We start from the raw sequence: 23129 nt of genomic DNA on the forward strand, positions 1-23129 counted from the left end.
CTATTAACAAATGAGACTTCAAATTAGAGCTTTCCACATACAAAGCTAAAAATGGCAGAAACCAAAAAATAAATAAATAAACAAAAGTAATTTTAAAATTCCCTCTACCATGAGAAGAAATGTCCTTCCCTTAGCCTCGCTGACGCTCCCCATGGCCCTGGGTGGATGGTTTCTTTGTAGACTGCATGATTTTACATACTAATGCTACTTATTTTCTTCCTCTTTTCATGTCTCGGTGTCTCTTCTAATTACAACTCTCCAGCAACTTCTTTGTACCTTCAGTCACACTATTTGTGGCAGCTCGCTTAATAAGTGCAAGTCAACAGCATTATTGCCTGGTTTCCTGAGGCAGAAGGGACATATTTGCACAGAGTCGCAAATGCAAATCCCACATTTCGATTTAAATGTACAACATTCCTCCAATCTTTCGTGTGTAGAAACCACTTTAGGTTTTGGTTTTTTTATTTTTCTACTCAGAGCAGATTCATTTTTTCTTCTCTCTCTCTAACTTCCTTTGCTCTTTCCATCGCCTCACAAAGGACTCTCTTTTCTTTTCAACTCATCTGTCCATTCTTCCTTCCCCCTCCACATTTTGTACTCTTCATTACTCTTTTTACCCTGTGATGATTTTCTGAATAACAAATAAAAAAAAAGCTAACAGATCAGAAACAAACCGCAGCCTTCACTTTCCATAACAGCTGCAATGGAGAAAAAGAAGCAAATTCAGAAAGTTTCCAGGCCCGGAACCTGATGGAAAATCACCACTGCCTTTACCAGTCTTCTCTTCTCTCTGACTTGGTCTTTCACCAATGGCTCCTCTCACTTCTCCAACTTCTCTTATCATCCCATCTCTCCCCCCCCCCCCCCCTCCAACATCTCTGTCTCTCTCAGCCCTCCTACCCTTTCCTTGATCTCGCTGTGATATCACACACCCTCCCTTTCATCCAACATCGCCTCCCGCACTAACTGCAGCTGATGCCACCATAGTGCTCAGCTCCTCTCCACACCAATCGCTGGTCCTCTCTCTCTCGGCCAGCAGGAACAGTTCGGACCTCTCTCCCCATACCTACAGACATCATCTTTTCCTGTCACCTCCCCCTCCCCTCCCATTCCTTCTCCACAGCAATTTGGATCCTCTTACCTGGAACCACAAGCAGCAATGGAGATGACAGAGGAGAAAGAAGAGAGGCTGGCATTACTGGGGGGGGGGGGGGGGGGGGAGGTGTCATTTCCCATGATGCAACGGGAGGAAGCAAAATTGTGTGACTGATGCCTTAGCATTACCAGAAAAATGGGGAGAGGGAGGCTGCAATAATTCCTGCTAATAAATCTCTCACATGCAGTGACTCCACGATGTATCTACATTAAAGTCCAGTAAAAGAAAAAAAAAACCCACAAAATACAGTACTACTACCTAATTTATTTAGGCATTTTATATACTGTCGTTCCAAAAAATCACAACGGTTTACAGTATTAGCATTCATATTCATGGTCAACGGACATATGCTTTGTGTTAATGTTCACTCTTCTAGTTCAACATCACGGAGAATACATATTCTAGTCATAATTATACATCTTCATTGATATCAAAGTCAAATGTATTCAAAAGGATTCACAGGCAATTCATACTGTCCAGTAAATTATATTAACTTGCAATTTTCTTATTAAATGCTACAGCAAAATGAGTAAAAAAAAACGAAATAAGAGGCCATAACCAGCTGGTAAATTCTTCATTAAGGCATACAGAGGATCCCTCCAGGTACCTCATACTAAATCCACTCGGCATATAACTTTAAGAGAACGGGCCTTCTCCACAGCTGGACCATCACTCTGGAATTCCATCCCACCGAATCTCCGACAGGAGCCTTGCCTCCCAACATTCCGAAAAAGACTTAAGACTTGGCTGTTTAAACAAGCTTTTCCGGACCCCTCCTAATTTCCACCTCATCAACATCTATAATGCAGCCACAACAGTTCTTTGTAAATAACTCTACATGATGTTAAATTACTACTGTATTTCTCTCTTCTCCCAGTTCGATCATCCTTGTTCATTGTAACTGCAATTTCCTATACACAGGTTCCCGTTTTAATGTGTTTTGCACCCCTTGTTCAACTGTAAACCAGCATGATGTGATTGTATCATGAATGCCGGTATATAAAAACTTTAAATAAACAAACAAACAAATAAATAAATAAATAAATATGATTATTTAGTATAGAAAGCTGGATGTCAGAGGCTGGTTAGTGATAACTAATTTTACATCATTGTTTCCCAGACCGGCAAAGACTAATTTTTTATTCCTCTTTCACCTCCTCTACTGAATTGGAATGGTCAGACTAAGAGTTCCTACATAGATGGCCTTTCGTTGAACCATTTTACTTGTTAATCATCAGCAGTGCTGATGAGCAGAAACAAAAATGAAGAGCATTAGCGACTGAGGAGATAGGGCAACCTTCACATTCAAGAAATGGATTTTGATTGCAGGGTTCGTATATATTAATCCTCCAAAAACTAAAATCCGTTTCTCAGTGGCAGAGCAGTACTGAACTCAACCTCCATGAAGGAATTCTTTTAAAACAGAGGTGTATGCCATTCTACTTTTGTAATCCATTTGCTGGAAATTCCAACTATTTTCTGAAATTCAGTCAAAAACCAACTATGAATGTTAATGATATCTGATGATAAATCCTTTAGATCAAGGAAATACATAGGAAAAACATAAGCATTAAATAAAGCAATAGTATTAGTATATAGTGGAGAAAAATGTTTGTGGCTATCATTCAATTATAATGACAAACGTGAAATAAGGTATTTTGCTTCTCTTTGAAATTACAGACAACGGGATTACAATCATCTCCTCTTTTCATAATACACAGAGGCTGATATTAAGAGGGTTTGTCCAGGTTACTTTTTGGGGTTATCTGGACAAACCCCAAGCTTTCAATTCCCAGCCCTGCCAACTGACAAAACTGTAACCAAGTAAAATTTAGTCACATAAAGAGAGACTGGATTGGGGGGGGATTCTAGAGATGACTTTAGCCAGATACTGCCGATACTGAGTGTTACCCAGATACAAGCTGGTGGTGTGGATGACTGTCCTAAGGTTACCCAGGTCATGTTATCAGATATATTCGACAGACTTGTCGGGTTAAGTCTCATTAAATATTCCAGGTTAAAGTTACATTGTTAAGTTAACTTGGCTGTAAGGGACAGAGGATGTGTGAGCTGTTAGTGCTGCAGTCTAGTTGACGCAGCCTCGAGGGCGACTCCCAAGGCCTATGCCAGCAGCTAGCAAACAGACCATAACAAGCCAGCCTGGACCTATACCAGCCACCTCCCCCTTGGGTTTGAGCACTTGGGCTCTGGAGGCCAGGACTTAGGCGGGGCCCTAGGTCAGAATACAAGGCAAGAATCACCAGAGTTGGAGTAGGCCACAGGCTTAACAGAGTCAGAGGTTGGGACAGGCGGCAGTTGAGAATAGTCAGGTCCAGGTGGCAGAGCATCAAGCTGAAGGGGGGACATGGACACACTGAAGACACTGGAAGAGACAACAAAGCCAACAAGATGGACAGACTGGACCGGAAGGCGAGGCAGGTCGAGGCTGGACTAGGTCCAGGTTGCTCGAGGCTGGACTAGAAGACAGGACAAGGCAAGGCTGGACAAGGGTGGATGAGACTGGGCTGGAAGACAAGGCAGGGCTGCAGAGATGAAGCAGAAGAAGCAACACACATTGCATAGGAATTCAGGAGACCCATTGCTGAGACAAGGAAGAGAAGTCCAGGAGGCCCTTAAATAGGGTTGAAGTGCCGATGTTATCAATGGGCACTGCGGGCACAGGCTCTTTAACTAGCACACGATTGGGTGCACATGCACGGCGGCATTCATGCCGCTCTGGTTTCTGGCGGTATTGGGATGAGTACAGTGACATGTGGGACATTCCGGCAAGCCGCAATTTCTAACAGGTTAACTTCCCATTCACCACATCGCTCAATATGAACCTCATTATTTGTTAGTAAAGTTCATTTTTAAATCAGAGTGAAAGAAGCTGAAGTATTTCCAATCAGCGTGCCTTATCTCAGTTATGGTTAAACAAAGTTGTTCTGCTGTTGACTCCCAATTTTCTCATAGCCACATAGAACATTTCTTTTTTTATTTAGTCATCTATATAGCACTTTACATTAAGGCAATTTAGAATACCTTGTATACAGAAAAGTTTTAAGTCTTTGCCCCAAATACTTTACAGTCAAAGAGGATAACTTTAAAACACGTACGACATGCCCATATACAAGGCTATATGGACGCACGTGCGCATGCACACACATTTTATATCATGCATGCAAATGCAAGCTCACTAAATAAAATACACGTAAATCTACCCAACATGTTCACGTATCAAAAGAATACGCAGCATGTATTTTAGTTATCAGGCTAAGTGGCAGCAAATATCCAGCTAAGTAGCACTGTAGCGACTTATCAAATTGTATATCATCCACACATGAAGGAAATTACCAGTTTTATCAATTAGTCCAACAGATTTGCCCAGTGTATCTCTAGGTCATCGACACCGCCCCCCCCCCCCACACACACACAGACACACACACACACAGACACACACAGTCTTCAGCCTGCACTCCTCCCTACCTTATATGCATAAATATTGACCCCGCTCTGGATCACCCCTGGCCTGCCCTCCCCCCTTTTTTTTTTTTTATACAAGCAAATTTATTCACACATCATTACTTGCACGTGTATGTTTGAGGTTTATACAATAGCACTTACGTGAATAACCGCTACTTGTGGCGCTCATTTCTGCGCACTCAGCTCTTTTAAACTTCACCTTTAAGGGGCTACACTGAGGCAACAGGAAACAAAGGGGCTTCCCAAGGCCACAAGGAGTATCAGTGGGCAAAGCAGGATTTGATCTCCCCAGGGTTTCCAGCTCATTAGCACCAAGCCACTCCCTCTCCTTATTATGTGCAGAACAAGACAAAGTCAATTTAAACCGCATGCAGAGTCAATTGGATCATGCTTTTTGGGGGGGAAGGGGAGGCCGAGAAGGGGGATTTTTCAAATAGCCCGTGGAGTTGCAAACTACTCAGGAGCTTTTAAGTATGTGTACTTTAGACAAATTTTCAAAGGTTGCTCCCTTTTAAAAAAAAATCAGCAGCCGCCAAAAATTTCCATGTGCTAAAGAGTCCACATAATTCAGCGTGCATAGCCAAGCTGGGGGGAGGGGAGAGAAAGTAGCACGCATCCGGTTAAAAATCACTTGCATGGGTGCTCTTTAACTCCCTCAACCTAAAACATCCCGAGGGAATGCCTCTCTTTAAATGTCCCTACTCCCCGTCCAGCTTAGGGGCCAGGAGGACAGGGGCACACGAGGGTCCCAGGGCCAATCCTTTACCTTTCTCCCACGCCAACACAGTCCCAGGCTACAGGACAGGACAGGGTTCTTTTCTAATGGTGGGTGAGGGGGTAGGAATAAACCCTCCAAGACCCAAGATGGCATGGGTGACACTCTGGTTGTTTCAGTTGGGTAACAGCTCTCTTTAAACGATACGACTGTCAGCAAAATACACCGGAGGCTCAGAGTGAGTGTCCAAATGAAATCTGTACTGTTAGGATCCTTAAAATGTTAGACATGGCACAATTCTTCAATTTCTCAGTGCAAATGTCTCTCAAGGTCAGGGCCAGGGGGAACTCTCACCCTCCGGGGCCTGGAAAAGTGGACAGGAGTGTCCTTTGCTGGGCAGCCAAATCCCCTTTCAGAACTGGTGGAAAAAATGTTAAAACTCAGCCTTTGCCAAAGTTTCTCTCTCCCGGAGTGAAAACACCAGAATTGGGGGGGGGGGGGGGGGGGAGCCTCAAAGTAAAGTTTTAGGTCGTACTCACAGCTTTCTTCAGTCGACAAATTCAGGTCTCCCTTAGGGAAATGTTGGGTAGCAGAGAACGGAGCATCTCTCTACAAGAGGTTCCCCTCTTCAGGAAGGAAGGAAGGGTGGCCACAAACTTCCTCCTGGGAACTCCGCAAAAAAAAAAAAAAAAAATCTCAACAGAAATGGTGAAAAACCTCAGGGCTCCTCCCGCAGCGGTCCAACCTCTGGGCCGGCCCCCCTCTGTGAGACCTGGAGAACACTGGCATTTCCTCACTCCCTGATCTAACCCCTGTTATCATTTTGTCCACATTAAGACTTCGAAACCTGCCCTGGACTACTATACAGGAAGTGTCGGGATACAACATGTTTTTTAATAAAATAAATAAATAGAACTGTTGGGGGTTCCCTGAAGTCCTCCAGCCTGGGGTACCAGGGCTCTCACAAGAAGGAAACCTCAAAAGGGGCAAACCCCCCCCCCCACCCGATGTCTCCAACCAAAATATGGAACTAGCGCCCGGGTAGGCACTGGTCCCCTTCCCACTAAAGTATTGGCCCAGGCTGTAAAACCCAGTACTCAAGCAGGGGAACAAACTCCTGCTCTCTCAAACTCCTACCCCAAATGCCACACCGGGCTTGTTGCAGGCGGCTTTTATGGACAGCAGCTGGGGGCTGCCGTTTCAGCAACCTCAGTGGAGGAGCCGTTCCAAATAGTGCACCTCCCTCCCCTTCACTACCTGTCCAATCCTAGCTCAAAGGGCTGCAGCCCAGGGCCTTCTATAGTGACAACCCCAAACGGTCAGCGCAGACCTGTATAAAAGTACATACAACTAAGTCCTTTTAGCCACAACTAAGTCCTTTTAGCCACATTCGCTCAATAAAGGCCGGATTTTAAAAGGCCCGGTACGCGCACAAGCACCGGCCTCTCCGAAGTGGTGGGCGGGCCAGGACAGCCGAGTGATTGGAGAAGAGCGGTGGTGGTCCCGCTTCACAAGAGTGGGAACAGAGAAGAGGCTGGTAACTACAGACCGGTTAGCCTCACCTCAGTGGTGGGAAAAGTAATGGAGTCACTGTTAAAAGAAGGAATAGTGAACTATCTACAGTCGGGAGAATTGCTGGACCAGAGGCAGCATGGATTCACCAGGGGAAGATCCTGTCAGACAAATCTGATTGACTTTTTTGACTGGGTAACCAAGGAATTGGATCAAGGAAGAGCACTCAATGTCATCTACTTGGATTTCAGCAAAGCTTTTGATACAGTCCCGCACAGGAGACTGGTGAATAAAATGAGAAGCTTAGGAGTGAGTGCCGGGCTGGTGGCCTGGATTGCAAACTGGTTGATGGACAGAAGACAATGTGTGATGGTAAATGGAACTCTCTCTGAAGAGACAGCGGTTTTAAGTGGTGTACCGCAAGGATCAGTGTTGGGATCGGTCCTGTTCAATATCTTTGTGAGCGACATTGCGAAAGGGATAGAAAGTAAGGTTTGTCTTTTTGCGGATGACACTAAGATCTGCAGAGTGAACACGCTGGAAGGCGTGGAGAGAATGAGACGGGATTTAAGGAAGCTGGAAGAATGGTCGAAGATATGGCAGCTGAGATTCAATGCCAAGAAGTGCAGAGTCATGCACATGGAGAGTGGAAATCCGAATGAATATTCGATGGGGGGAGAAAGGCTGATGTGCACAGAGCAGGAGAGAGACCTTGGGGTGATAGTGTCTAATGATCTGAAGGCGAAACAATGTGATAAGGCGATAGCTAAAGCCAGAAGAATGCTGGGCTGCATAGAGAGAGGAATATCAAGTAAGAAAAGGGAAGTGATTATCCCCTTGTACAGGTCCTTGGTGAGGCCTCACCTGGAGTACTGTGTTCAGTTCTGGAGACCGTATCTCCAAAGAGACAGAGACAAGATGGAGGCGGTCCAGAGAAGGGCGACCAAAAAGGTGGATAGTCTTCATCAAATGACTTATGAGGAGAGATTGAAGAATCTAAATATGTACATCCTGGAGGAAAGGAGGAGAAGAGGTGATATGATACAGACTTTCAGATACTTGAAAGGTTTTAATGATCCAAAGACAACAACAAACCTTTTCTGTCGTAAAAAAAATCAGCAGAACCAGGGGTCACAATTTGAAGCTCCAGGGAGGAAGACTCAGAACCAATGTCAGGAAGTATTTCTTCACAGAGAGGGTGGTGGATGCCTGGAACGCCTTCCAGAGGAAGTGGTGAAGACCAAAACTGTGAAGGATTTCAAAGGGGCGTGGGATAAACACTGTGGATCCATAAAGTCTAGAGGATGTGAATGAAGAGAAGAGGCATGGGGGTGGCTTGCGGGAATGACGGCTACTACCTGGAGATTAATATCCTTATTCAATAAACATACACACAGTTAATGCGACACCAACATTGCTCTATGCTTCAACGGCAAGAGGAAATGTGGAAAAAAGGATTTGCATCCACAAAAATGCAGGGAGAAGCTTGCTTGTTACAGCGTTACTACCCAGACTCAATTAAGCCTGATGCTTCACTTGGAATACATATCCAGCGCAGCTCACTGCTTCAACGGCAGGGGGGAATGAAGAAAAGAGGATTTCTATTCAACCAATAAGGACTAAATTGCACAGGCTGGGTAAACAAGCATGGGAGTAGCTTGCTTATAACGGTGGTTACTACCCCTAAACAATTAGAGAGATACTTCGCTTAGATGCAGCACCAGCACTGCTATCTATATTGATAGCGGGGGTGGAAGGGAAATAGAACCAAAAAGTTACTTATAAGGGCCAAGAGTAACAGCTAAGTATGAAAAAATAAGTGTGAAAGCTTGCTGGGCAGACTGGATGGGCCGTTTGGTTTTCGATGTTTCATTCTTCTGCTCCAGAGGGAGCAACAAGTAATAAAACAAAAACAAACTAAAAAAATAGTAGATAGGGAGGGTTTAAGGGGTGGGGAGGAGAGGGGAAGAGGGAGGAAGTATGGTAGGGGGATAGGGAAGTTCCCTCCCAGTCTGTTCCTTAATTGCACGCAGCCAATCGATTTTATAATATGCGGGCGCTCCTTTTAAAATCAACCCCCAAATACTTATTTACCCAGCTAAAATCTTTCTGAAAATTTCCGTCCCCCGTAGCCACACTTGTGAAACTTTTAATTAAGGGACTGCTAGCGTCTTTGGTTATGCAGGGACAAGCCAAAAGCTTGTAAGATGGGGCGTGAGAAGTATGTTTCCATGCACCCCCGGTATAAGATGTGAGCCAGTGTTTCCTTTTATCAGGAGAGAAGCTAGGAAAGGGAGGACATTACTCAAAGACACGTGAAGGACACGTGAAACTTCTCATGGCTTGATCAAAAGCCAGACATCTTAGGCAATGCAAGAAGCATTAGGACTCAGTTCTTTAAACGGCATGTTTGTCTGTGGCTACGTAATTTGCAGCTATGCAAATATTTCACAGATGATCCTGCTTACGGGAATATCCTGACTTAAGACCACTGGGGTGGGGGGGGGAGGGGGGAATTATCTGCCGCCTCGCTAACAGCTAATGTATGTTATAATGGTTAAAATAGGTAACTGAGACACAGCACAAAATTAATTTACTTCCTATTAAAATGTAGGCAATGAACAAGTCAAAATCCTGAAAAACCTCATACTCTCTGAAGACTTCCAAGAAAGAGAGTTTACAGCCACGGCCTGATCTTTCATGTAACTTGCAATTTCATCTTTGGAAACTCAATTTAGAGCTACTTGCTGGATGACTGACCGATTAGAATATTCTAGGTCAGTTTTGCTTACAGAAGCACCTCAGCCCGGCCAGCTCAAAAATGGATAGACTGAAATATAACGCCATACAATACCCTTTTGGAGGAGAAAAATAAACGTTCAGTATGTAGCTCATGTCTAAGCCCAACAATTAGCTGAGCACTGCCAGAAAAGCAAGAGCAGTTTCTCAGAGGCGTGCCACAACCCCAAAGTTATGGCAAAAATTATCTTAAAGTTTTCCTGCTAGCAGGGGTGTACGTACGGTGCCTAGGCAGCTTCAGAGGGAAACTTTCAACCTATATCATCAGCTTTTTCTGTTTTTAGTTGGATAGCCTGAGACACTTTATCAGAATCCATTCACAGGCTCGAATTGTAGTATTATGGGAACCATCCAAGAACCAGGAGAATTTTACTGAGCCATATCCAGAGAAAAGAAAGGGTTGAGACCAGGAATCAGTATAACCCTCCCCGACACGCATGCCACACGGTTGCATGTGAAGACCTTCCTCCTGGCACACCATTCCCTCAACCAATGCCAGCTCCGCGTCTGTTTTCAAAACTCACAGGAAGGATGCGATAGGCTTGCAATGCACAACTTTCCAAAACAAAATTGCCACTTCCCTGGTTTAGATCTTTAAAAACTTCCTTCAGTTCTTCTACTCAAACAAGAATTCAGCCTTTAAAGGCCAATAAACTGAGCTGTAAATTACATTCATGGACCAATGTTTAAGTTCCAGCTCTGGTCTAGTAGTCGCTGTGCCCACAGTAACTCTGGTTAAGGATATGGGACTATCAAATGGTCAGTATACTAGATAGTTTGCAGACCTCTTTGGGAGAGAAAATAAACAAAGAATAGCTGCTGCACGGGATCCACTTTAGCATACAGACATGGGATATGTATACCGCCTGCTTTGTCCTCTCCAAGGGGCATGTAGGTCTCCTTGATGAGCCTTCGTCTAGAATAGAAGGCTTTATACATCTGCAACTAGTGCATCTGAGACCTAGACTACCTGGTCTTCTGACCTGTCAGCAGTAAATATAACTTCTGAAATATTATAGGCAAGTAAGATGCAATTCTGGTTTATCCATTTCCATAAAAAGTATGCTGAATAGAGTCAAATAAACTGGAAAAATTCTGTTTCTTTTTTTTTTATTTTTTTTATTTCCACTGAGTACCGGATTCCCAAGGGCTAGGAAAATTTCCAGAATCTCATCCAGTTGAAGAGACACTTGAAAGCTCTGTTTACTAAATAATGCACGTATTCATTAAAAACTCAGCTCTTCCCTGGTCCTCAGGCTCATTTCCCAGTATACCAGATCAAGCCGTCTGCCTGAAGGCATCAGCAGTTCTTGGGCACGCTACAGCTGTGACACATAAGCCCAGGGAGGAAAGGCAGTTGTAAGTACTGTAGCAGCTCCTGCTAGCCAAAGAGCAGTGCTGAGAGTCTGGAAAGGGCACCTCAAAGCCAGCCAGGGCAGACGTGTCACCTGGGCCTGCTCTCTGAGAGGAGAGATGGAATAACCTTTTTAAATCCACTTGTGGCTCTTTATAAGTCAACTTATTTTATTTACTTATTTAATCGTTTTCATATATACCAAAGTTTAGCTAGATGCCTTCACTCCGGTTTACAATTGGAATGCAGTACAAGAGAAGAAACTATAGAAACGCAATACTGTAAACTGGCAGAACCGGTGGTTAACTAAGACGGAATAGAATAAGATGAGATCATAGTATAAATATCTAATATGTCCTCATGTCTTCATGTTCCTTCTTAAAGATTACGGCTAAAACCTTAAGTACTCCAGGACAATGGAGTACTTAAGACAGAATGCGGTGGGCTCTCTCAATTTCAAATGGATGATTAAGCTGTAATTGTGGGAATTAGCAAAGAAAGAAATGTGCTTATCCAATCCCTCTAATCCTTCAGGGGACTCCCAGTAGCCTCACGTTGTTTCGACGATTATGGTTTGCCATGTCTTCAAGTTCCACTTGCTATCGATCTACAGTGGAACTCAGTTGTGGAATACTGGCGGTCTTCATGAGTAGTGAGGCAGTCTGAGTTTCAACATCCTCTAATCTTGCAACATGAGACGCAAATTGTTTAAGAGAGGGACGAAAGCTCAGATTGGATCGCGGCTGTGGAATCAATATTGCTTTAGAGCATAATTTTAAGTTACTAGAGCTCTGTCAAAACCAAAATCGGCAGACAGCATGTTTTTCTCCATGGCCGTTTTCTCCAGAGTAGGTGGGTCTGGTTTGGGTCGCTTTGTACTGGCAGCAGCTGCAAAGGCAGCGTCGATCTTACCCGATTTAGGACCAGACATGTTGAGGCACAGTTAGAAGATGGTTGAAAGATACAATAGCAGAAAATATGGGCAAACTAATGCAGGATCTTGAAGAGCAGCTGGATCAGGCAGCCATCTTGGTCACTGCTCAAGAGCGCACACACCCCCTCCTCTATTTTTCTATTAAAATGAGTTATCTCTGAACGAACTCCCGAAAAATAGAAAAATCGCATAAAAAAAGTTGTTTAAATCGCCATCTACTGTCTCTCCCGATGCAGCCTGTGGGGCGAAACATGGTGACCATGTCGGGAGGAGGTGTATGGGTATTGTGTGTAGATTGAGGAGGGGAAAATAATGCATTTTATCCATTTTAGAATAAGACTGTGATGTAGCAAAATGTGGAAAAAGTGAAGGGGGTCTGAATACTTTCTATATGTACCGTATAATACACACATCCAGCTCATGGGGAGTCATAAAACATGCTTTTTGAAATGGTTATGCAATTATCACTCTCTCTTTTTTGGGTGGTTCCCTTAACAAAACTTAGATTGTAAGCCATCTGGGGATAGGGAAATACCTGCAGTACCTGAATGTAAATCGATGTGATATCTCAGATCGATTGTCGGTATATAAAATTAAATAAATAACGCCCACGCACAGTCAGCTGGCAGCATGGGGGAGGGGGGAGGAAGGGGTGGAGTTGATAATTCTGTAGCTCTCTCCCTGCCCTACCCAGCCACTCCTTGCATTTTCCATCTAGGCACGAACATGGAATTCAGAGACCACTGATGGGGTTGATGAGCAAAGCCAGCAGGCTCGTGGCAACTAGTACAATATGAAAATGTACACATCAACTATACCACCCAAGTAAGCCCACATTAATACAATCTGCATACATTAGGTCAGAATAGTGAAGATACGGAATGGCAGTCTAATTCTCCATATGTATCACGATCCAAAGATTCATTATAAGCCATGATAAATCAAACACTTAATTTGTATTCATAGTCATGAACTGGTTCATATTTGTGTTTTGCTGTGTATTATAAATAGGGGCATCTGATGACATATGGCAATATATAAACTCACTATGCATCACTTTTCAAAGTCAAATCCTTTTCTTGATCAATAGACCTTCAGTCATTTTTTACATCGTGTTAAAAAAAAAAAAAAACAGTTTTGGAAAAATTCAAGTTATGTTATGTTACCATTAGTTCATACAATCAATCATTCTTATCAACAAGTTATTAATGTTTATTAAAAGCCAATACTTTTGTGACTAGATTGTTTGCCACACGTAGCAGGGAGTGTCCCTTAAATGTATCTGCACATCGCTGAATGCATCAGGGAGCATTATTGAAGAGACAAATTCTAGCAGAACATTTTAGATACAGTCAGATACACGGATAAAATAAGCAATGATTAGCCATATCTCAGATTACGTTTCATCTAACTTTTCTACAACGGAGCTTCCAGGAGGAGAAAGCTTGTTAGTCTGCCAGTAACAAAAAACACAGAGGCTGGTGGTACCTTAAAGTGTGACAGATTTATTGAGGCAGAAGCTTTCAAGGCCAACAGTCCACTGCCTCCGCCTCAGTAAATTAGTCTTATAAGGTGCCAGCAGCCTTAGTAAAGCATTGCATATTTAAAACAACAGAGGTACACCTTATAGCCCACCAGATTTATTGAGGCAGAAGCTTTCAAGGACAACAGCCTGCCGCACCTGCTTCAGTATCCGTTAGTCTCTAAAATGCTACCAGCCTTTATGTCATTTTAGCATGCAATAATGTTACTAAGGATACACATAGCAATGAGCCATGTATCCTAAGATCGCTGATTCCTAATTAAATTCAGTTACCAAATGATGTAGACTAAGCATTGCACTCTGTGGTATAAATTCCTACAAGTCGGAAGGATTCTGTATGAATTAACTGTTAGAAGATTTCTATAATTTATTACAGCAGTGGAAATATTCTCTGTTAAATGGTCACTGCTGTAATAAATGCAGAATCTAATTCTCCTATCTTTTCCATACAATGGTGCCTAATGTAAGGTGACCAGCAGAGTTGAGGGGGGGGGGGGGGGGGGGAGGGGGGGAATATATGCATGGAAGGGAGCAAGACAAAGTGACATTTACACAGGTCACACCTACCTTCATGACATGGATCCCTGCCTTTAAATTGGCTATAAAAAATATTATAAGAAAAAGTCCCAAGGGCCATTTGCGCCATAAAGAGACTCCTTGGCTGGTTTCCACCACCCAGTAAAACTATCATTGAAATTATTAGCGTCGTTCAACCAATTCTTCTACGTGGCAATAAAGTCTGGAGTGTATAAGGATGGAACAGAATTCTCAATACCGACTCTGCACCTTCAAGGCCTCTAATTCTCACTCCACACCTACAGAAATTCCTCCACAGCAATTGTGCAGAACAGAGCTGAGATGTTTCCCCCTTAACAAGTAAGTATGCAAGAAGAAATGTATTCAGATTTTGGTGTTCTCTCAGCAGCAGCAACACAAACCCCCTCCCACTGCCAGACACTTTTAGGGAGATGTAATACAATCTGCCAGGCTTAGCGCACTGCTTCACTTCAGGTTTAGTGCACGTTTTTTGTGCGCTAAAATTACTTGCATGCAATAAGGGTTTTAAGCACATAAAAGTGTGTGTTGAGCGAAGTCAGTCAGCAAATTCTAGCACCCTTACATGCCAACGAGCTGCATATGGAATTCAATTTTTAGTAAGATTTGCTACAGTGGAAGAAATGCACTTTTCTACTTCCCTTTTAATGCTGAAACTTCCCTTTCGGGGACAGAAGTAAAGTTTAAATTCCATTTACTTTTTGCCTGCACATTGGCAGATGAGGAATATTTTATCCCCCAGTCCAGGTGATCTACAAGAGAACCTAAACTTGCAAGTCATGGACCCTTATAAGTAAACCTGGAAAACAAAAAATAAGAAATATGATTTTCCAGAAAAGGTCAAAAGATCTCCAACACAAATTCAAATTCTCCCTAAATAAACAAGAAGATGAACATACACTAGACTATACATACTTTGGCTTTAGGCTAAGTGCATCTGACAGTTTTAAATTGCCTATAAAGTCACTACAAGAAAAAGCTTTAAGAGCCGTATATGAAATAACGCCCTCCTCCCCCCTAATTAAAATTATTTGATAGCATCATTCAACCAATCGTCTTATATAGGTCTGGGTCCTATGATCAACCCCATACAGACTGGAGCAGAAGCCCATGGAAATCCCACACTCTAGTTCTGCAAATAGATACGCCACATCCACAGAAGTAATAATGGGTGCAGAGCAGAATCAGGATGCCTTCCCTTACAACTCATCATGCAAAAAAAAGATTATTCAAATTCTGCTGTCATCTCAACAGCAGCGACATAAGCCCCCTCCACCACCAGGTAAACTCTGATCTACCAAATCCCTGGGGCAAAAAAAAAAAATCACATTCAACACCTATGTAGCAGACTTCCCATACCAAATCAGACTAACGCCAGGAACTCAAAAAAAACGTCAGTCCAGACTGCAGAAAGGTAGGAAAGCAAATATTGCAACATGTCCAAGAAAACCAATATATATACCCCCCTACTGGAAGCTGCAAATTGTAAAACAGAATAAGCTGAACTATTACAAATCCCTACAGAGAAAATCCACACTGGCCAAATACCATGCCTCGGTCACAAATGCAAAAAAACAGAAATAAGAAATGCCAAAATACGGAATAAGTGATCACAGACTAGAAAAAGAACTAAGCAGACAAAAACTGAGCCGAAAACCCCAAGAAGCCAGACAGACTCCTTATGCAATGCAGCACCAGAGAAATAGAAAAAGAAATGCATTTCCCTCTGTGTGGTGCAAAATACAAAAATATCTGAGATGCACATTTCCCAACGCTGACAGAAAAAATCAAAAAACTTCCCACAAAAGAAAGCGCATGAAAAAAACCTGTATAATCCTGGTGAAACAGGAATCAGCAGATAGAGCAGCCAAATACATGGTATCATGCTGCCAGGCAAGAAATGAAATCTGACCAGGGACAATATGAGCCAGCATAAAACCGGACACTTGGCCCCAATATTGTATTTTCTGTAGCCTGTAACTTTACTATTATTTCATAAATTTTTCAGCTCCTTTTTCCCTCTTATTTTAAATCATTCCATATATTACTTTGGCAAACACATACCACTGTCATGCCAGTAGTTATCTGAATCTGAAAGGAAGTTCAAGAATCAACCAGCCACCCAGCGACCCTGGAGTCCCAACGTTAGAGACCCTGCATACAGGATCCCCAATTTGAGGATACTCTAGTCCAAAACCCCTGGGCTCTGATACCGAGGCCCCCCTCACACTGAAGCAGCCCAATTCTGGGCCCCCACAACTTCTAACTCACCTACTATATATTCCTTCCACTATATCCCCCCACTACTCTCTATTCCACCATTCCCTAAGCTCATCCACCCATTCATCTGCCCAAGATGGCTTTCCCCCACAACCTAAGCTAACTCACTGCCAACTAACTGACCCCCACTCACCTATACACCACTTCCCCCAACCACCAACTCATCCCCCACCCACTTAGCTAACACCTCTCATTCACTCACTCACCCAACGACCAACTATCCACCATCTCCCCCCAACCTTCCTGACTCTCATCACTCACCCCCCTCCAACTCACTATTGGGAGGTAAAGAAGGTAGGTGGGGGTTGTGAGAGTGGGTGGTGGTTAGGTGAGTGGGTAGGTGGTCATTGGGTGAGTGCATGAGAGGCGTTAGGTAAATGGGTGGTAGTTAAGTTAGTGGTTGATGGGTGGTAGATAGATGAGTGGCGTTTAGTTGGTCAGTAGTAAACTAGTTTAGGTAGTGGGTGGCCATCCTGGGCAGATTGGTGGATGGATGAGCCTAAGGAATGGGGGGGGAACACAGGATGGCAGGGGGGATATAGTGGAAGAAATAGGTGTTGCATTGGTTAGAGGATGTGGGGGGCCCAAACTCGTGCTGCTCTGGTGTTGGGTGGGGAATAGGTGAGGTGGGTTGAGGGTTAGTAGGGCTGTCTGGTCCCAGAACAGAGTCCTCCTGAACTGGTATAAAACTAACAGGAAGAGTAGCCCTGAACTCTGTATATAATGCTGGGTTATTAGCAGTGTGCTGTTCCCAGGGTGTAATGTTATTCCAGGGTACAGTGCCCCTTTGATTTCCTACCTGGACAGTGTGGCCACAGCTGAGGATGGCCAGTCTGCCCACCAGCTTGAAGTAGAGGTCCTGCCTGAGCTGTGACCACTCCACTTCCACCTGCAGGTGGCTGTGGCCTAGATCCCCGACTCCTGCGTCAGGTTGAAGGAAGGGTGCAGACTGAAGCTGCTGCTGAGCAGCTGACCCCGAGGCATCAGTGGCCAATCCCAGAAAAAGCAGAAATTGAGGGACAGCTGTACTGATGGACTCAGGAGAAAGGCCCTGTTGTCTCCACAACTCATCCCTCAGCCTCCCGCAACAATCCTCCAGCGGCAGTGGCTGCTAGATCAGAGCCACACAAAGCGCACGATGGAGGCAGTTATGGACATTGTGCTAAGAAACAGGGAACATATCACAATCCGTTTGCTAGCTTCGTGGAGTGTACCCTAGTCCTAGTGTCATTTGAAAGGGTAAATAATCGTTCCCTATTGGCCCGTTCCACCCTACTCATGATTTTATAAACCTCAATCATATCCCCTCTGAATTGTTTCTTCTTCAAGCTAAAAGTCCCTAATCTGTTTGGCCTTTCTCCATAAGGGAGCTTTTCCATCCCCTTTATCATTTCAATCACCATTCTCTATACCTTTTCTATGTCTGCTATGTCTTTTTTGAGATGGGGGCGACCAGAATTGTTCACAATACTCTTAGGACATGGAGCTGCCTATTCATCTTACCCTTATATTCCTGAATGAGGTCATTAGTTCTATTGCCCCAGACAGTTTCATTAGCTCATGTTTATCAGTCTTAGGAAGTTGTTACAAGTTCTCACAATGATGGAGATTAAATCAGATATAACTTCTATGGATGGGCCATTGGATTTGCCCCTTGATTTTGCACAGTAAGTACCTTGCATCCGTTGTGGATCCGAGGCTTCATTAATGGAGTTGAAGTGCACAGCTCAATGGCTTCTGGCTCATGGAAGATGACAGTTGGAAGTGGCTCTTTACGAAGAGTTAGGACATTCAGTTTGGTCTTTAGCATGGTCTGAAAGTGCTAAAATATTAAAAAAAAACAAAAAAACAAACAAGAATTCAGTTAGATTCACATGCAAGATTAGGAGCCTGATCCAGTATTCATGGAACAAATTCAGTAATTCACAAAAAGGTCACAGAAACTGGTTTATAATTCTAAAGTCCGTAATAAGTACTAAACAATAGTTACATAGAGTCTGCCTGTGTTGCTAAATTAACCATTGACCCCCAAAACCACATCGCAGATAATTGGAATCTGTTATCCAGCAAAACCTGTAATCATTTTACAATCTTTTTCCCCTCCAAAGAAAATGACAGAGAAAGTTTAAATATTTAATGAAAATGAATCAAATATGATACTTCACAACCAGTCTGATAGACTGTATTACAAAAGAAGTTTTCACATTTTAAATGATTTTATTAGTCTACACTGGATGAAATATTCATGACAGACACTTTTTTTCTACAAACAACTTACAGAGTAAACATTAATGAAAACCATACATTAATCATGCCACATTTAATCCTCAGCTCATCAACATGTTTATTACTTGAAAGACAATTTTCAAGAAAGAAGAATTTTTACATTCAAAAGGCACAGAGCAAAAGGTTAAAAGCTGCCATACAGCATGTTTAATAAATTTTGCCTGAATATTTTTTCCACACGTGTATACTTTGGGGGTAATTTTCAGTCAGTGTAAAGTCTGCCGCTGGTTTTTACTTTACACTAATTTTCAAAGCGAAAGTATGTGAATCCTTTCGCTTTGAAAATTATCCCGGGAAAAACTACCTGCACACACCTGCTACGGTGCACACGTATTTGTCCACGCATTTCAGTGGTGTTCCGAGGTGGACTCTGGTTGGGGTTTGAATCTACGCATTTGAAGGATAACTTTCAAACAAATGCACGCTGCACCATATTTGCATGTACGTTGTCACAGGTAGTTTTGCTATATGATTTTAGAACCCACGCGTATTATATATGCGCATTTTATAAAATATGCATACCTTTGCCCCTCAGTACACATGCATATTTAATTTTACACATGAATATACGCAATGCATTGAAGCAACGTATATTAATGTACTGAACATGCATGTTTTTCCTGTTTAAAAAATATACACGCGTACTTTTTATATGCAAAAGTAGGACTTGCTTGCATATATCGGGATTGATGAGCATAAGCTGGCCAATTTTAAAACATGCGCACATCAAGGAAATGACCAGTTTTACCAATTAGTCCACCAGTTCACCCAGTACTTCTCTGGGTCATCTAGACTCTCCTGGTTCTTTAGCCTGAGCTCCCCTTAGTTCACCCAGACCTCCCACCTGGTCAATAGTACACAATGAACAGCTTTAACATCACTTACGCCAGATAAGTAGCAGGTGTAATGTTCATGTGTGTCTTTTAATATAGCATGCACGAAACTGTTGGGGAATGCCCCTAGAGAACCCCTTTTTTATGCATGCATGAGTGTGCATGAAAGTGAATACACACGTATTTTCTACTTGCCTAAAATATGGAATACGCGAATAGAGGCTACTTGTGCCTATACTGGCTAATTTTTTTACTTATACATTTTTCATTTTTTTCATTTATCAAATGTATTAATCGCTTAACACAAATAAGGCCTATGCAATGTATAAACAAAGTAAAAACATTCATAATAAATACATATATAAAAACCATAAAAGATTTTAGCTCTCAGCTTTCCCTGAGAGCTAAAATCTGGTGACGCGACAGACGATATACCTACCTCTGTACATATGTTCCTGATTTATGGTTCCTGATTTATGGTTCACAGTTATATTTAATTGAGTTTATGAAAGTTCTCTTTTAATAGTTTTCCTGTATACTTGTGTTAATGTATTCTGCCTTGAGGCGACTGTTTTAATGTATTTCCGCCCTGGAGGCGACTGTTCAGTTCCTTGTAAACCGGTGCGATATGTATTCTTTACAGGAACATCGGTATATAAAAATTAAAAATAAATAAATAAATAAATAAAAGACATTAAAATTTCAAGCTGCCATGTTATATAACACAACAAAAAGTGCAGTTCTTAATAAAATGCTTGCTTTAACAAAAAGCTTTTTAAAAGATGTCTAATTTTCTTAACACAATCAGCCATTCAGTAAAGAGTTCCAATAAAATGGGTGCCATAACCGAAAAGCCAGAGTCTCCCGTTGTAGTGAGACAGGCGTGTTGAACCGAAGGCACATCAAGTAAAGCTCGCTAAGAAGATCTCAACTGTCAAGATGGCTCATAAATTTTTAATAGGGCATTGGACCATGGACAAGAATCAGAAGTTAACAACTTAAACAGCATCATGCCAATTTTGTAGGAGATTCGCTGCTGAATAGGTAGCCAGTTTAGTTTGTCTAATACCGGGGCGATATGCTACTATCGTCTAGTACCAGTAATTAATCATGCGGCAGAGTTCAATTGTAATCATTGTAAAATGTTAAATGGAAGACCTAAGTAAAGACTGTTACAATAATCAATATGAGGGAAAAGTATCACACAAACAACTATATGAAAGTCATGACTGTAATAGATGTTTCAGACCTGCTAATAAACACATATTTAAAAATCCAATTCTGATTGTGGACTTGATTTGTGACTGAAAAGAGAAGAGAGTCAATCAGAACACCTAAACTTTTTATAGGTGTCTTGATTGAAAAAGTCAAGTTATCAATTGAGATAGAGTCATGTTGACAACTGGAAAATGGACTGAATTAATAGAAACTCTTTTTGGAACATGTTTAGGGAAAGTTTATTTTGATGCAACCATTGTTTAATAGAAAAAAATGCAAATATGAAGATGTTCAATAGTTTTGACACAGGATTAATGTATTTGGATGAAGAATTGAATGTCATCTGCATACATTTTATAACCGCCAGCAACACTAGCACATGGTTAAGCAATTGGGGGCCAAAGAGATATTAAACAAAAAACTGCTGACAATGCAGGTCCTTGTGGTATACCAGATTTTAATGTTTGCCAGTTGGAGAAGTTGTTACAAAATTTAACTGGATGCAATCGGTTACTGAGGTATGCTGAGAACCAATTTAAGGCACTTCCAGAGATACCGCATTCATGTATCCGATATCTAAGAATGTCATGGTCAACGGTATCGAAGGCTGACGAGATATCTAAAGAAACAAGTAAAAATTGATGACTAGAATCCAAGCCTCTTCTAATAGTACCTATTAATGATACTAAAAGAACATCGGAATCCAAACTGATGGAGATCAAGCATTTATTTTTCTTTGATAAATTCCGTCAGTTGCTATAATACAGCGCTTTCAATAGCTTTGGAGATAAATGGCAAGGAAGAAATGGGCCTATAGTTTATTGGATCAGTGCTATCTAAACCAGGCTTTTTTTTTTTTTTAGAAGTGGTTTAGTAACTGCTCTTTTTAAGCAGTCAGGAACATAACCGGATTGAAGTGATTTATTCCAACGTAATTGTTAATGAAGGAGTAAATGGCATCTTTGACTGCTTTAAAAAGAGTAATTGAAGAGTTGGTAGATGGATAGAAAACATTTTTCATGGATGAAATAATTTTGGAAATTTCAAATTGAAAGACATCATCAAAAGATGACAGGTTGAACTGGGAGAAGAAGAAGCATTATACCAAGGGGGAATATTGGCAAAAGTCAGGCTAAGATTCTTGATCTTTAAAGAAAAAAAAAATTTCAAAAAGGTCTCTGCAGAAACCTTTTTGCAGAACGAGTTTCTGTGGAGTGGGTTACATTTTTAGCTAACTGAAACAGCAGATGGTATGCACGTAAATTAACTGGGAAAAGTGTTACACACAATAACAAGTCTAAATGCGCACATGCAGTTTTCTCAGAATACATTTTCAAGATGTGCATGCAGATGTTTCCCTGTATACTGGGTGCCCAATTTTACAAGCCAGCATTTAGGTGGGTAAAGCACTGATTTACCCACATTAATACTTTTAGCAATTAGGTTTCCTATTTAGGTTTCTAGCTTTGCCTCCTTTCCACAACAAAATTCTTTATTTATTTAAACTGATTTCTAGCCCACACAATCTAATGTACTTGGGGTTTTTTATCTAAACATGCACAATTATTGTATCAAATGAACATCATGATAGAAGAAACCAGCGATTCCCAACACTCCCTTAGAGGCACACCTACCCAGTCAGGTTTTCAGGACTGCCACAATGAATATGCATGAGAAAGATTTGCATGCATTGAGATCCAGTGTATGCAAAACTACCTCATGCATATTCAACCTGAAAATCTGACTGGGTAGGTGTGCTCCAGGACAGGGTTGGGAAATATTGGAATAAGCTAACAAAGAAGCAGCAAAAAAGTCACATGACCAATATTAAAAATGAAACTATAAAAATGAATGAATAAAAACTCATAAGAAATAAAAATGCAGGTTAATCTGATAATGAGCTAATTTTTAAATATAGTGAACAAATTACTGCATGATGTGAGCAAATGCCTGATTAAAATAGAAAGCTTTCACTTGCTTTCTAAATGTAGCATAACACTTTATCGAGCAGATCTCATCAGGTAAAATCATTCCAGTGAGTGGGCCCTGCTACATAAAAAGTTCTCACTTGTTTCATCCAAACGCACCTATCAGAAAAATGGAACATTTAACAGATTGCATCCTAAAGATCTCAATATCCACTGTGACCTATATATTTTCAGCCATGTGCTCCCACACAGAGGAGTCGCACTACTTAGCACGCGATATACTAAGTTACAATCTTGAATTGTATTCTCCACTATATAGGGAGCTAGCATAATGAGTACAATATGGGAGTAATGTGGTCTGGTATTCTAGAACCAGTCTAGATGCTGAGTTCTGAACTGTTTGCAGACATTTTAGTATATATGCGGGTATAGCGCATTTCAATAATCTAGTTTTGATATGGCGAAGGAATAAATAATAGTCCGAAAGTCATTGTTCAAAAGAAATGGTTAAAGACTTTATAATCCTCACAATT

General features: G+C 41.8%; 1 protein-coding gene across 7 annotated transcripts in view; it reads right to left on the minus strand.

The window, feature by feature from the left end:
• PID1 (phosphotyrosine interaction domain containing 1) overlaps window positions 1-23129 on the minus strand; it is a 267723-nt gene that overhangs the window by 124410 nt on the left and 120184 nt on the right. For 6 of the 7 annotated variants that reach the window (XM_029616374.1, XM_029616377.1, XM_029616376.1 and 3 more), the window contains one exon: window positions 18007-18153. The exons of the other annotated variant lie outside the window; for it this stretch is intronic. In XM_029616374.1, the coding sequence (XP_029472234.1) occupies window positions 18007-18153 (147 nt within the window). The remainder of the gene's footprint in view (window positions 1-18006; window positions 18154-23129) is intronic. 7 annotated transcript variants of the gene reach the window in all.

Source organism: Rhinatrema bivittatum, chromosome 9, assembly GCF_901001135.1.
Source record: "Rhinatrema bivittatum chromosome 9, aRhiBiv1.1, whole genome shotgun sequence".
Taxonomy (NCBI): domain Eukaryota; kingdom Metazoa; phylum Chordata; class Amphibia; order Gymnophiona; family Rhinatrematidae; genus Rhinatrema; species Rhinatrema bivittatum.